The sequence below is a fragment of the Taurulus bubalis genome, assembly GCF_910589615.1.
Source record: "Taurulus bubalis genome assembly, chromosome: 19".
Lineage (NCBI taxonomy): Eukaryota > Metazoa > Chordata > Actinopteri > Perciformes > Cottidae > Taurulus > Taurulus bubalis.
In genome coordinates, this window is record NC_136607.1 from 10,660,207 (window position 1) to 10,676,573 (window position 16,367).

Sequence of the window (16,367 nt, forward strand, 5' to 3'; positions counted from 1 at the left end):
CCCTGTCTCCTTTTCAGCCGCAATACGAACACGCAGAGGAAATGACATGTTCGGCTCTATAGATTTTTGATAGAAGCTGTCTTTGAACTCGGGAGACAGATGGAAAACACTAATAAATAAATAAGCTTTTTTTATTTTTTTTTTAGTGATATCTCAAAATGGGGGAAGAGCCTCAAAAAGCATCATTGAGTGCATATATGAAACGTGGAGAAGGGAAGGTGTTGATGTGGAGAAGCAGGGTGAGAATAGTACAGGCAATGAGGTGAACATTGTCATCACAATATGGTAATGCAGCTCATGCAGAAAGATGGTATAACACCAAAAGATAGAAAATTGTTTTTGTGTGTGTGTGTGTGTGTGTGTGTGTGTGTGTGTGTGTGTGTGTGTGTGTGTGTGTGTGTGTGTGTGTGCTTAAGTGCTCACACTAAAATGATATATTTAGACGTAATCCTACTCTACTGTAAGCACTCAATTTAGAGCAAGGCTTTGCTTTTTATTTGTACCGTGTGTCTCACGGTACTCTGAGCTTAATTCAATATTCAAACCATGGATTTCTCAGGACTGATTTACTGTTTTTGTTCTTTCAGCAAGATCAGATCTTTATGAACCAAAGACGCTGACACAGTTTAAATGTCACAGAACCAGGTGGTTTATTCAGTTTGGGTCACAATCGCATTTTCAAAATGAATATGCCTCACATGCGTTCTATCCTCTCTCCCACATCTTGTGTTCTCGGAGAGATCCCTCACACATGACCTTGATCTTTAAGCCGATCTGTGTTCCCTCTTTCTGCTGAACCTGCAGCTGGATCAAAGTAATAAGGGCTGAGTATCAAACTGCAATACGTTTTGGTTCCAAACTAAATGTGCATTTGAGTATTGAAGTACAGAAAGATGGCCGGAGGTGTCTGGTAATCATGTTAATCCTTCTTTGGAACAAATAGTTCCCGATTTAAATCAAAATCCTTTACATTTCTTTATTCATTTTTTTCAGTTCAAGTTCTCGTATGACGCCCATTGCCGCAATAAAACATTATGAGATAGAAAGTCGAAATTATGAGATAGAAAATCGAAATAATATATATTATATATAATAATACTTTTTTTTATCTCATAATTTCGACTTTCTAACTCACATTTTTGACATTTTATCTCATAATTATGACTATCTCATCATTTTTCTTCTTTTACCGACAGAAATGGGCTTCCATATATGGCTGCTTGATTTGATAGATTTGCCTCTTTTTAATTCTGTAAAAGACATGCTAAATGCTAGCCACTAGCCGTTTCCATACAGTGAACAACATGAAGCATCTTGTAACCTTGACAGCGAGTGGCTTTTAGACGGGAGAGTTATAAGGGACAGAATATTGTAATGTATAGAACTATAAGCTGATTTGAGCTCTTTGTATTATAGCAATACTTTCAGTTTCACTTTTCCATCTCAGTTTCATCTTCATTTCATCATCTACTGTATCAACCGTGTGTTGATCTGTTGCTGTTAGATCTCGTATTAAAGATGCAGAAACAGTCAGAGGCAGATATATTTTGTGTTGATATCTTTATATTGAAATTCATGAAGTATACACAATGCACCCTACACTATAACAATTTCCACACGTTGATAATGTTTTTTGTTGGTGGATGATAAAGCTACGTTTTGGCCTTTAATGAACCAAACAGCAGTCTGAAGCTTTGAGCAATATAAACATTAAAAACATAAAACAATGTTGTGGATTAATAGCACGACAGCAGGTTTGTAGGTACAAGTATGCAACATTAGTTATTGTTACAGTAGAAAATCATAAACAAAAACGCAATATTATTTTTTTAAATGTTTGTTATATACAACCCAGTGCCTTTAGAGGGACGGCCCTTTGTTTCTTCACCTGGACTTTTCCTCTGACATCGCCAGTAGATTTAAGCCAATCAGATTCCTCCTTCAAGTTAGATGCTATTTACAGCAACGGTTTATTTTAGGCTGGCAAAAGAAAAGAAAAGCTTAGTTTTTTCTTTCTTCAGTCTAATCTGATCAGTGAAATATGAATAGAAATAAAATATTGTTGGGTCGCCTTTCTAGTCAGCTAAATATGAAGACACAAATACACACACATACAAGCACCCCCCCCCTTCATCCCTTCTGGAGTGCATGTCAGTTTGACCCCTGCTTTGACCTCTGATGACATCCCTCTGAACTCCTGTGACTGATCCACGTTTAAGGTGCAGCATTTCATGACTGGCAGTTGACAAGTGTCTTGGTGTGTTACTTGTCTGCCTCTACATTCACAACAGTACAGTATACACGTATTTAACCCGCTCAGTGCAGTGGTAACTTCTGCTTATCCTGAACACTTTGACTTATTGGAGACAGGAATTCAACCAAGGTGTTAGAAATGTTTCACAAAGATTTTTGCTCCATTCTGGTCCGATAAAGTTGATCCGTTAGCTGTCGATTTTTGGAAGCTGCGACATCTTTGTGCTGCGGTTCTCCTGTTCCACCTCGTCCCAAAGGTGCTGCTGCGGAGACGAGTGCCGGGACCCGGAATAAACACGTTTCTGTCGTGTAAAGGGATCCATCTTGAGATGAGCCGCTTGTCACACGGCCAGAAAAAAAGATGCACCAGGAGATCATAAGCCGAAAGAAACTCTCCTTACCACTAAACCAGAGTCTACCGGTGACTCAACACTGGACACATGCAGTCACATCCTACTGTTGCCTCTTCTTGTTCCTAGCCGTCAACAGCGTACACTAAAGTCAAGCTGAATCTAAATCTCTTGTTAGTTTGAACAAAATAGAATCCGCCAAGTATTCGCTGACTGTTTTGTTTGCTGAATGCATTGCTTCTGATTTCCTCACCATTCTGTATAAAGATAACCATAGTGCCTTTCAGATCCCACATCTTGCCCTTTCTAATATTTTTACTATAAAGCGACAATGATTGTTGGAAAAATGAACAGTGTAATGTTTTTGTTTATGTGCAGTGGTAAAAGAGATCCCAAAAAAATCCAATATAAGTGTGATAGCAAAGTATCAAACTTGACCCTGTCACTCAAGGTCACAGATCACAGGGCAGCTAAAGCCAGAGTAGGGATTTTTTTTAAAGGTGTGTTCAAGTGCAGCAGGAATTAAAACCTTCATTGTATGTGTGTTTGTCTTTTACATTCTGACAGTTCCTCAAAGTGATGTTTCGGGTTTGTCACAAGCGTCGCAGCACTCTGGGGTTCAACCGTGTTCTGTAAAGTGCATGCAGAGGTTTACATGGTTTGGAGCTTCTTGTTTTGTTTCCTTGTGCTGGGACATGCGAACCAAACCAACCACAGGCATGTTTTATGTCAGTCATATGTGAGAAAAGTTATGTTAAGTTAAAGTTGCTGTTGGCATTTACAACAGCTGTTGTGTTTCTGTCCTTACTGGAAATTATATATTAATATCCACTGGTATCATCTTTATCAACCTTCAGATCAAGGCTTTGTCAGCACTCTTTTCTGTAGCATCATTCATATACATTTCAACATTAAAGGACAGCCAGGGGAAACGTGTTCCCCTTACATGTGTGTACGCTCACACACGCACGCACACACACACACGCTCACACACACGCTCACACACACGCTCACACACACGCTCACACACACGCTCACTTAGTGCTTTTTTTCTTTCCCTTGGACCTCCACATGCTGTCTCGCTCTTTCTGTTGCACTCACATTGTAACATTATTTCAGTCAATTATTTATGCATTCAAACACATTTTTTACAGTCTCACACACATGAAAACAGTCAACACAAAACAAAAAAGTATGCACACGCACACACACACACACACACACACACACACACACACACACACATACACATTCATGTACATACATAGAAAAAGAACAGCATTGTTCAACGTAAATTAGAAAAGCTCAGTTTTGAAAAGATGTCTATTAGCTCTCGTACCTAAAACCTAAAACCAGGGTTTTACGGGGACCGGTTGGCTTGAGCCAGTAGTGAAGCGGGAGGCACGCAGAACAGAAAGGAAGGACCGAGTGTTTGGTTCTCTATCCTGTCAGGACAGTAACAGTTCAGATGTCCTACCTTCCTTCTGCGGGTCATTGATATCAGCAGTTCAAAGACAGAAATAAATGGAGCACGTCCTCTTTTTTTTTACTTTACACTTTTCTTTCTGTGACCGGTGGAAGCACATTGTGTCTCTCGGGAAAGTGGTAGCGTTGTACTTCATCTTACGATTTTCAACCCCTTCGCATCAGCACATTTAGCTGTCGTCATTCGTGGGTGGGGAGGAGAATAAATGGGTGGGAGTGTTCGATCAGGAGCGGTGGGAAACGGAAGGACATCCTTGATAAGAGGGACAAATAGCACAGTCTGTAGTTATGGTCATTCTGGGAGTTCAGGGTAAATATTGACGTTGAAGTCATGGCCCGGCGGGTTGAGTTAGGCGTCAAGAGGTTTCAGCGAAGTGAGGTCCAGACATGGTCTGGGTAAAACTGGAGGAGGGGCTTCTCAGGCTAGGTGGTCTCCTTGCCCTGGGTCCCAGTGACGGTCTTGATGGAGCTGAGCGTTCGGTTGAACCAGGTCTTCTTGGCAGCCTGCACTTCGTTGAGGGCCAGACCCAGGTGGTGCTCCAGATCCTGATGAGACAGGAAACACAACCATCACTATCACAGAACAGGGTCGAAACAGGTCTGCTATTAAATAACAAAATGATCAGATTTGTTCTTGGTTTTCATCTGTGCGCTGTTTAAAAATGTCTGCTGTCATTTTTAACAGTTTGCTTTTCCTCAATCAGCCACTTTGATCCCGACTGTAAGACATACCATTCTAGTTGTGATGGGTAGGTAAGTTATATTGCAACTCAATAGATCAGTCATAACTCGCACGTTTCTGCAGCATCAGGCGGGTAAAGCCATGTGACAGGGAGATCCCTGGTATTCATGATTGATTTTCACACATTTATGGCCTCAATTGGGTTTTGATTTGGCCCAAAAGTGTGTTAGTGTACCTGAATTTTGCACTCGGCCTCCACGAGCTGCAGTTTGGTCTGAGCTAGTTCCAGCTCCATCTCCCTCAGCTGGTTCTTCAAATCCTCTTTCTCCTCATCCGTCTCCTCAGTCCCTCCAGCTGATGCTGAGGTCACAGCAGATCGCACACGACCTTCCTTGTTGAAAAGGCTACTGCACTTCTCACAGCCTTCGACTTTGGACTACAAATGAACGAGAGAGAGAGAGAGAGAGAGAGAGAGAGAGTGAGAGATTTTTCTTGCATACTACATTATGCAATTTGAATGCTGACCTTTATGCAGTTTAACTTTTACATTTTGTTTTTGTTCATCATTGACATGCCTGAGTGAATTTGAGGCAATGCATGCTCTGCAGAACAATATCAAATTGACTTGTTCAGGGTATTACATCACAACAACATAGAGGTTAACAACAGAGAATGTCTAATGGTTATAATAAATAGCAGAAGATACAGTTTGGTCACTTTTCTTCATTAAGATCACAAATATGTACAGTTTAGTTCTTGGTTTCAAGTCACTGACATTTTTCTTATGACAAACTATAATATATATATAAAGACTTTTGGCAAATTTACTTTTATGGCATGCTATATTATTTTTCACCATATACTCGTCTATGACAAGATCTCTGTTTTTAAACAAAATGCAATTAACTGTAGACATGTCATGAATCTTGTTGCAGGGGAGATATTTGTATAACTCGAGAAAAGACAGAGCTCTGCTTCATAACTGAAGCATGGCAGCTCATTAGTGGAGTACCACACACACACACACACACACACACACACACACACACACACACACGATGCTTTCCCTCTGCCCTTCACCCGACCCTTCAGTCAAAGACTTCTTCTTGGTCGCCCTCGTATGTAATGAGCTATTATTTGTCACAGAGCATTTGTGCCAGCAGTGACAGAGAATCACTGCGAACAGAGACGTGCTGACTGTGCTGCTTTACTTAACATTTACCGTTACTTGTTGATCTTTTACTGTTTCCTCATTTAAGTACCGATCCATGTCTTTGCCAGACAAGCGGAGCTACACTGCAGGTGTAAAAATAGTCGGCCTCAGACTAATTCAAGATAATACTCCTGCAGCACAGATACATGTACAAATGATGGTTTATCTTCTGGCTTCACTTTCGAAGTTTAACACACGGCTTCCAAACTTCCAACTGGCAGTATACATCGGGTCCTGGTTAGTAGATTCACTCTTTAAAAACCTCAGTTCATAGTCAAGGTTGTGTTCCTTAGCAACAACAGTTGACTATGATTGTTGAGATATTCCCTCAAAATGAATATTTCATAACACTCCCACATTTCATTTGGATTAAACCGTCCGTTTAAAGCCGAATGGCGGTGCTGCACAACGTTTCGAGGCTCATCACTGCAGAAGTGGATGAGAGCATTAATTAAGCCGCAGAGCGCCGAAGCTGAAAGTGTTTCTGTCATCACTTTAGACAGTGTTAGAGAATAAGTATGTCAGTACATAATTAACACTGTTGTAACTTAAAATGATATAGTATCCACTGCACATCACTGTTCCCCTCCCTCAATTATAATTGCAATTGCTGACAGTTATATTGCATTTGATTCCCCATTATTGTTAAATAATAAAAGAAGAAAAACAAACAGGATGATAGACTTGCAGACATTGCGCACAAAGACAAGCCCTTCTACATCCGTTACAGAACTTGTCTTTGGTGCATAAAGCTTTTGTGAGTCCTTGGGCCGCCCTGACAGAGCTCTCTGCCAACATGGTCTCCTGCCCAGCTGAAGTCTAAACAAACAGTTTCTCAGCCAAGTGTGCAAGTGCTGGAAGTGAGATGCCTGGCCCGGGCTCACTGGCTTAGCTCCTCATTCTTCTCCCAAAAGCTTTGGTTTTACTGCCAAGCAAGACAATAAGATGGCGAGATAGTTCCCAACATACCTGCAGAGTCAGGAAGTGAGAGATCTAAACTGCTCTGTTCATTTCAGGCTCTGACGTTCTCCACAGAGCTGGATCTAATGTTGTTGTGGAGGGTTATACAGTGTAGCGAGTCGGCCATGCATCAACTCTACGACGGGTGAGGAGATTTTGTGATGTATGTGTTCGAGTGCACACAGCAGTGTTTTCGAGGTGTGTGTGTGTGTGTGTGTGTGTGTGTGTGTGTGTGTGTGTGGGTGTCAAAGTTACCCGGATTTTCTCCAGTTCCCCTTTATTGGCCGTCTGTTGTTTCTCCAGTCGTTCACTCAGCTGGGAGCAGATCTATAGGAAGCAGAAGCGGAGACAGTTGTTCAGTTACAGTGTTTTCAGACGTGTCATCAACGTGATCAACAATTCACCTTAACCCCATAACCTGAATGGCTCTAAACTGAGCAAGTGTATTGTTCCACTGAGAAAGATGATAAAGTGTTTAAGATTTCTGCCTCTCCTGAACAAACCACTGAACACATCCTTGTTTGTGTTAGTTGGTAAATCAGTCCGTGTGGGAGAGACTTCCTCCTCTTACTCTTGAGTCTATTAGTGGTTTCATAAATGCACTGCTTTAACAGCAGGGCTCACACGCATGTACATCCTCACATGCACCCAATCTCTTTTCCTCCTCCTTCCATACCTATAACGCACAGATACAAACACGCTGACAGACGTGCAAACGCACGCACACACCCACACACTTGTGCTCCGGCTTGCAGGCGAACAGAGAGATCGATGGGACATGAGTCATTCTAACGGGAACATCGGGTCATCTCACCTCTCTGTAGACAGACGATCTGTGTCTCTATCTGTTGCTGCTCTCTCCGTCTCCCTCAGATTCCCTCTGGCATGTACTGAATCTCTTTATCCTCCTTCAGAGATCAATCTATACATCTATTGGTGTATCTTTAGCCAAGCAGATATCCATCTCTCTCCTCCTACATGTCTTTTATCTTTTCCTCCTGTCATCCTCTCCTTCATTTACTTTCAGCTGCCATTACTGAACCCATCTCTCCACCTTCCCTTCATCACTACTGATTACTTATCACTCTTGATCTCGCAGATGCCCCCTTCCTTGTTTACTCTGCCTGCTTCCTTTTTTAAACTAGTGGAACTACATGGCCTGCTGTCCATCTTTTTACTTTGTCAAGCTTCAACGTGAGCTGCTTTCAGTCTTCAATCAGTTCTCCCCAACATGTTAAGTAGACATTTGTATCTCTCAATGCTTTCTAGAAGATGGGTTCAATGTCATTCTTATTGCTGCCCCATCTGCACACAAGCTAGTAACGGATTATATTGCGCATCAAATTTAGGATAGACAGGGTTGTTGTTTCCCTTTTTTTGACAATTAAATGTCACATAATAGATTTTGTGTTTATTTCTCATAGTTCATACTCCAGAACCGAGGGGCATTTTTCTTCATGTTTTTAAGATTATATTTTCCCCCCACAAACAATCCCCTTATTGCAATTTTTGTGATAACATTATGTATACTGCTTAGAACTGGAATGAAACAAATGGGATTTTTAGTGTCTGGGGTCAAACTATTTTAAAACTGTAAGAAATACATATAATGCTAACAAGGCCACAGAAACACAAGCACTGGCACATGTCACTGAGTGTATCAACACAGGCTCTGCTCCTCCAGTACAACAGGGACGGCAATACGCCACTCAACATTGTTTTCAGCTTTACCATTAACAGACATTTCTCTGTCCTTGTGGGCTGGAGGGGCTATTTTGCACACAAAGCCTTTTTTGGCTCTAATCTCATAAAAAAGAAACATGGCATTCACAGCCACTGAAATATGAAAATGCAATTTGAAGGATAATTTGAGTTATCTGGGTTGTAGAACAATGCAGGCTATTTTGGGGCATTCCTCAAGTTGTCAATCCCAGAGGACTGAATGCTGCTGTCCTCCCTCTGCTCTCTCCACCACAGACTTCTGGTAATTTTCTCCCTCTCACCATCTATCACCCCATATTCCCTGCCACAAAAATAACTATTTTTGACGAAGCTCCATTTTCACATTTAGCTGTGTTCAGCTGCAATGCTAGCAATGTGAAGGCTGCTTTCCCCATAACACACACACACACACACACACACACACACACACACACGCACACACACACACACACACACACACACACACTCATAGATACACACACACACACACACACTCACAGAAATGCACACAACCATCAAATCCTTGTTAGCTCTTCATCACTTTTTAGTTCGGCAGGCAATATTTTAAGTCTTAGGTGAAGTTAAGATCTGTTTCTAAATGAGTCCTCTCGTTATTTCTGTCTGCCTCCACAGGGAGCAATAGGAGCCGGATTGTTGCTAATGTCTCCTTGCTGATAGTAACAGTACTTGATCTAGGTAGGTTTATATTTAAGCATTAAGTGACAGGATGAGACCTGAAAAGATAAAAATTACTGTGTGAGGAATTTGGAGAGACAGGAACTGAAAATATGCTCACAGGCTCAGTCATCAAAGGCTCTGAGTTCAGTTTAAGGCCATTTCGTAAAATTAGACGTTTCTAGATGAATGACTGGAAACAGATTGCTCTTATATGATTTTGGATTATTTATGGCTAGTCCTGCTAGTAATGGCTTGATCATCGCTCAGTTCTGAAAAAGTAAAACAACCATCCGGAGTTCAAGATGAGGCAACGAAACACACAAAACTATCGATTTATTTGATTAGATTTTAGTTTTATTTATTTAGATCGATTTAAATATATTTTTTAGAAGGATTATTATGTTTGCTTTATAAATGATAGATTGTCATTATTATTATTAGACAGTTTTGATTATCTTACAACAGTAACTTGTGGTATTTCAATGTGTATATGTTGTTCCCTTTTATTTAAATGTACTTCACTTTCCATCATCTCCTCTGCTTACATATGTTACACACTATGTAAACATTAATATATTTATATAGATGTGTGTAGGCGGGGTTAAGTGGGTTGTAAATGGGCTGTGATGTTGGATCTAAACAGAACAAAGTGTTCAAAAACAAGGAAAGCAGGGAGGGTCTGCAACAGTTTACAGTTTCACTTCTCTAAAATGTACTTGTGAGCAAAGAGACACTTCAGTCATATGATTTAAACAGCAAGGCTCATAGTACTGTATATGCCAACTCAAAGGAATAAACACTTCTTAATTTAAGTGCTCCTGCTTCAGATAAACTGTACATACCTGCTTATATTCTCCAATAATGGAGCCGTTCTTCTTTATCTCAGATTCAGACTTATCAAGCTCTCGCCTGCACATCTCCTTCAGCTGTGGAAACAAAAGACAAACACACACACATACATACTGTTAGGTTGTTGGAGGGCAGAGAGACCAAGGACAGAAGCCGGGTCAGAGGCCCCAGAGACCATGTGACTGCTACGACAAGTGAAGAAGACAGAGAAAGGAATTGGCAGACGTCGAGCTTGGAGCAAAGTCACACCCTCAACACGACCTCTATTCAAGCACATAAATCATTCACAGATACACCTACACATTCAAGAAGACAGGACACATTTGGAGGACATCACTGAACACACATGGGAACAGAAGTCAGCAGGTCCGTCCTTCACCTCAGAAGGATTCTTCATTGAATAACAAAAAAAAAACGAAGATGAACTGAAGATGATAAAGGAAGCCCTGGAAATGTATAATAACCATACAATAGCATGCAGACAAGGAAGAATGCCATGGACGGATTAAATGATAAAGACACACAGACCCACTGCATGTGGAAAGGTGAGTATACAGAGAGACACAGATACATAATTGTGCTTGACATTTACTGTATGTCTCAAGGGAAGCTAATGGTGTATGGTTTGACTAGACTAAATTCAACATTGAGGCCAGTGAAGGTACATCCTCTTAATCCATATACATAAATCCAGATTCACTACCTCTGGGTGCAGCAAAGGTATGGCCAGTACTGCTACATCAGGAAAAAAGATAAGATAGGCTGGTCATTCACAGCCTGTCACATTAATATTGCATACTCCCCACTAGCCTCCCTCTTGAGCCCAGGGACAGGCAACATAAGCAGTGCCTTTTCACAATAGTTGTGATCATTCCTTCATCTGAGGATTTGTGTTGCAATAGTGCTGACGCTTTCCTACCATCTGTAACCCTGTGTGCCACATGAGATTAAAAATAAAAACACATTGATAATATATATTGTTAATGTCTTAAATATAGACATCAGGCTGAAAAGTGTCTCGTTGCTGGCTCTAACCTGTGCCGATTCTTCTTCCAGTCGCCTCTTCTCGTCCTCAGAGTCCACCAGTTTCTGTTTGGTCAGCAGCAACTCCTTATTCAGGGCGTCTGCCTTCTCCTCAGCCTGACACACAAACAGGACAAAATAAAGCAATATTGATGAGGTCATTGAAAGTTACACTTGACCTAGTTTTCTCTTAGCTCTTCTCCCTCCAGTCTTTCTCTTCAAGGTCAGGGAAACAATGCTTTACACACATTAATGACATTTTGAGGTTGCGTAAATAAAAGGTTATTGCTACATTTGTGTTTTTTGTTGCACAAACACACTTCTGCCTGCAATCCTCATACAGAAGTGACAGCTCAAATTTTGTATGAACATGTGTGCACACACACATAATGACACAAATACATGCTCTCTCTTTGGCTTACGTTGTCGAGGTCCTTGCGCAGGGCTATCTTGCTGCTGACTAGTTCATGTGCCAGGTCGTCATTCTCCTGCTCCAAACGCATGTTCGCCTCTTGTAAACGGCGGTTCTCCCGCTGAGCCGAGGGAGAGAGGAGTAAAGAGAAAGTGAAGATGATGAAACAAGAATAAAAGTGTTACAGGAAACGCAAGTCCATATGAACGGAAAGAAGTGAGGGAACATGAAAGAGGAAGGAAAGTGAACAGATTACTGAGAAGGGAAAATAAGTTAATCATGAAGAGTTGCAAATGAATATGCAAGCATCTCTTGCTGACTCAGTGCCTCATTGTACAGAGTGAGATTACATTAGTGTAAAAGTTAACCGTGATCAGGTGAGAGCGTAATTATAAAGTCAGGGTTGTCGGTAATGTTTAACAGGGTATAACCTGTGTGTACATCATTAACAGCAACAGACAGCTATATAAAAAAATAACAGACAATTACTATCTATCTATCTATCTATCTATCTATCTATCTATACACACACAAATCTTGAACGTTTTTACTTTCAAAAAGAGATTTAAAAATAGTCCAGCTCACTTTCATCCTGGGAATATAAGTCTTATGTTTTCATAATAAAAGAAGTCCTTTATAACGTTCTGAATCAAATGTAAGCAAACAGGGTTGAAAAGGATTTAAAAACAGAATTGCATTTGTGATATTCTGAAATTTGCCTACGCTTCTTAAAATGTTGAAACTATTGTAATGTCACTGATTCAACCCGACAGCTGTTCACTCTCATGTGGCTTAATGGTTGAATGTATGAAAATCCTCCTAAAGATCAATAGTACAAACATCTCAAGATACCTCCTTTGACGTACAAAAGAAATGACATTGGTGTACGGTTTGTTGGAAGCACTTTTTCAGAGCAAACAAAGCAGAACTTCAGTCACTGTAATTGATGATCTGGTCCTATGTACAACCAACCCGCTACCCTTGAGATGACTTTTGTTCAATTAATGGCTTTTTTGGTGCCATGTACTTTTTCTCTCCTAAACAAGGACTGTCAAGGTCTACAGTAAAACAAGAACAAAATGATTTATTTTGTTAAATGGAAACTCAGTCAGAATATAGGGGTCGTTTTCACACCATGTAATGACAAAATGCCGTACTAACACAATGTAATTATCTACACCAAAGAGTAGATGATGTTGTGAATCACATGTAATACTTTGGAAAATAAAGTTTTAAATGATGAATTAACTAAATATAAATTAAGACAACAAACGCAAGGGCAGGGATATAAAAAAAAAAAATCATGAACCATGTCAGAGTTGCAGATATAACAAATATACCTTAATAACTTACGTGTATGTTAATTTCATGGAGAAGTTGTTGAATATTCTGTCATGTTATTATGTACACAGGTGAATATGTTGTGCTTATGTCTACCTCATATCTCTCGATGGGGGCCTCCTGTTGTTCCTGTTGCTCCCTCAAGGTGTGATACTCCTTTTCAAATTTCTTCAGCTTTTTCTGGCTGATCTGTTGGGCAGCGAGAACAGGAAAAAAAGAAGAAGTTTGGTACTCATCAACAATTACACACACACACACAAAGAAGAACACTAATAATGGCAAAATAAACTAGCCCATTAGTAATTGGCTCGTGCACTAAAAAGGTGTCTACCAGTGAAAACAAGCACACAAGATTGATAATCTTGATTGGACTGAGGCGCTCCTTAGTTCAGTCCAGCATTTGAACAAGATGCAAATAAAGATGTAAGAGAATACGGGCCCAGTTAGCTGCTGTCTTTTCTGTCTGACAAGACAGTATGTTGGGTTATCACTGTCAAAATTAACTGCTAATATGTTACTTAAAGCCGGTTAAACTACAATTAACACAGTTCATCGCCTTATGAACTGATAACAGCAAGATTCAGCACACAGAGTTCAGGTTCGGTGTTACACTTGAGATGGGCTAAACCAGCTAAACAGTGTCTTAAACACTTGCAGTGACATTCATGCCTAAAGACGCACTGTGCGCACACACGCGCACACACACACACACACACACACACACACTGCTTATAGGCAAACTCATCAACAGGCCTTTCAATGCCCAGCTGCAGCCTTCCAATGGGCTTTTTAAAAGAGAAAACTGTCATACAATCAACACTATGTGCATGATTCTCTGCAGGAAAGAGAGACTTGCTTGTCTATTCCGTGGATTTTTAAAGCATCCTGTTACAGCTGCAACTTTGATGCAACGTTGGTCTGTGCATGCATGCCTGCATGTGACTATCTCAGTGTTAGTATTATACAACAGTATATCAAGGGATCCAAATCCTCCCAGCACTCTTCACCTAATGATGTTGGCAGAACTGGGACAGCACATGTCATCCTGTTCTACGTGTGCCGCTGCATGTGTGTGCGTGTACATGGGAGACGGACAAAAAAGGAAGGACAAGTACAAGAGGTCATCCAGGGCACGAGTTGCCTCATCCATGCCGTCTCATTATTTTGTCCTCTTTTCTCTTGCAGCCTTGGCAGACAGCTGGATCACCAGAAGTTAATACTTAGAAAAGCAATTAAGAACACAGAGCGACCGCGGCTCTTTCAAGCACAGGCATCATTTATAAGAGACATCAAATATTTCTCATCTTACAAGTCTTGGATCAAATTATTTAGTAGATTTCCTGTGGGGTACTATCAGTATTGCTTTCTTAAAGTACATCAGGGAAGCATATTGTTAAACCTCTGGCTCTCTCTCAGGTGACTTGCTGATCATTATCTGTAACTGTAAATACAATATCTATGCGTACATGCTCATATGTACCGGAGAAACAGTAGAGAGCCATGATGTAGACATAAAAAGATGGAAACTGAAACACACAGTAAACAATGGAAAATGCACGCAGTCATGACTTTCATTTAAATCCCTCTGCAATTTGCATATTTTAACTTTAGAAGTCAAAAGGTTGGCAGACAAGAAGAGAAAGTAGGTGTAATAACTACACACTGAGACAACATTAATGACCCTAGATTGACCACAAGATTGTCTCCTGAATACATTTTCTGACCTGACTGTAGTTTCCAACTGTGTTTGCCGCATATTCACTTCAAAATTATTCAAATGAGTATGACCCCCGACTACAATTACTCAGTAAAGTACTTTAAAAGAGTTTTTCCTCTTCATGCCATCGACTAGAACTGACACAGGCACTACTATTACTGTACGAGTTGAAATATGGACACACCAACTTACTGATTATATAATTTTACAATTAGTTACACCTTTCGTTCCTCCTCTTGATATCGGATCACGATAACTTTGACTCTGCTTTTACAGTTTTGTGCGTAATGGAGGACCTGGCAGTTCAAAGGGGCAAAGACCACGATGTTTGACCTTAATCTCCGGTACATAAATGCAATATATTTAAAACTCCATGTAACAAATAGAGGTCTCCAACAGTCTGTGCTTCTTAACATCAAGGTGTACATGGATATATCCCAAGGTAGGTCATTCAAAGATAATAATCCAAACTTTAAATCCTGTTTAAAAAATCATGAAGAGATTTCTGACACTGACTCTTTATCTGGCAAATCTGAGCTGAAATGGGAAATAAAGTCAGTGCACCTGGCAGTGCAGAAAGATATGTGCTCCTGTCAGAATCAATGAGGGCACCACTAATCTGGTCCTCTAATCCCTATAGTAACATCCAAGATTCAGATTAGTTTACCTCGCTTACATTTTTTCCCCAGCTCCACCACTGAGGTCTAATGGCTTCTTAGAATTGTTTTCTTTTGCCACTTAATGTGCTGTACTTCTTAAAGCTGTAAACTGTAGGTCACTTTGCATCTATGTAACTACAGCATCCATAAAACAAAAGAATAAGCATGATTGTTAGATAAAACATTTAGACAACACAAAAGTGGTGTAAATAATAATTTTATAGTGGCTTCCATCTGAGAAGCCTCATCAGCCTGAACTTATGTTCAGAACTGATGACGCCTCTAAAATTAGCACTTAAACATCTTCAGGACATCACACCAAGTCCAGTTGCCTCTGATTTGGTTCTACTACATTTTTCTTTGCTGGATTATCTAAATTGTGTGTCTCTCGCTCTCTATTGCAGCGGTCGAACTGAGAACCGAATAGCTAAAAACTTTCTTTTTGTGTGATAATTAATATCTCTACCCAAAGTTACCTTCAAAGTCAGGCCCTCTGAATTAGGCCAGTCTGTTCAAAACAGGTCAGGACACAGGTGTGAGTGTGAGTGTGTGTGTGTGTGTGTGTGTGTGTGTGTGTGTGTGTGTGTGTGTGTGTGTGTGTGTGTGTGTGTGTGTGTGTGTGTGTGTGTGTGCGTGCGTGCGTGTGTGTGTGTGTGTGTTTAAGACACAGACAGGAAGAGAGAGGTGAGTGTGTGTGCTCACTGCATCTGTTAAACTTGATTTAAAGTTCAAAAGTGGCCCTACTGGTATAGAAGTAGCAGTGCTAAAGTTTTCAGTTTTAAGTATTCCAAATCTATTACCGTTTGAGGTTTTCTGGATATCTTAAAGACCATTAGCTCTACCACATAAAGACATTACATATATTTATATTTTCAATCAAAATGAAAATGAGGTTACCAACAACCCTTTGAATGCATTAAGAGCTGAACCTGAAGTCTCAGCGGTTTGTATCAGTGATGCACGGCTGAACAGACACCGTTACTCTTTGTTAATAGTGAACTGAGACTGTATTGTCTTCTTTTT

The 16,367-nt window shown here is 40.4% G+C and overlaps 1 protein-coding gene across 5 annotated transcripts in view; it reads right to left on the minus strand.

The window, feature by feature from the left end:
* Positions 1-3,782: 3,782 nt before the first annotated feature.
* The window catches only part of rabgap1 (RAB GTPase activating protein 1), a gene marked incomplete at its 5' end in the record, with an annotated part of 50,392 nt that continues 37,807 nt past the window's right edge, over positions 3,783-16,367 (minus strand). For all 5 annotated transcript variants that reach the window (XM_079235603.1, XM_079235607.1, XM_079235606.1 and 2 more), the window contains 7 exons: positions 3,783-4,634; positions 5,006-5,206; positions 7,199-7,270; positions 10,186-10,269; positions 11,228-11,332; positions 11,638-11,748; positions 13,065-13,157. In XM_079235603.1, coding sequence (XP_079091729.1) covers positions 4,512-4,634; positions 5,006-5,206; positions 7,199-7,270; positions 10,186-10,269; positions 11,228-11,332; positions 11,638-11,748; positions 13,065-13,157 — 789 coding nt within the window. In that variant the 3' untranslated portion in view covers positions 3,783-4,511. The remainder of the gene's footprint in view (positions 4,635-5,005; positions 5,207-7,198; positions 7,271-10,185; positions 10,270-11,227; positions 11,333-11,637; positions 11,749-13,064; positions 13,158-16,367) is intronic.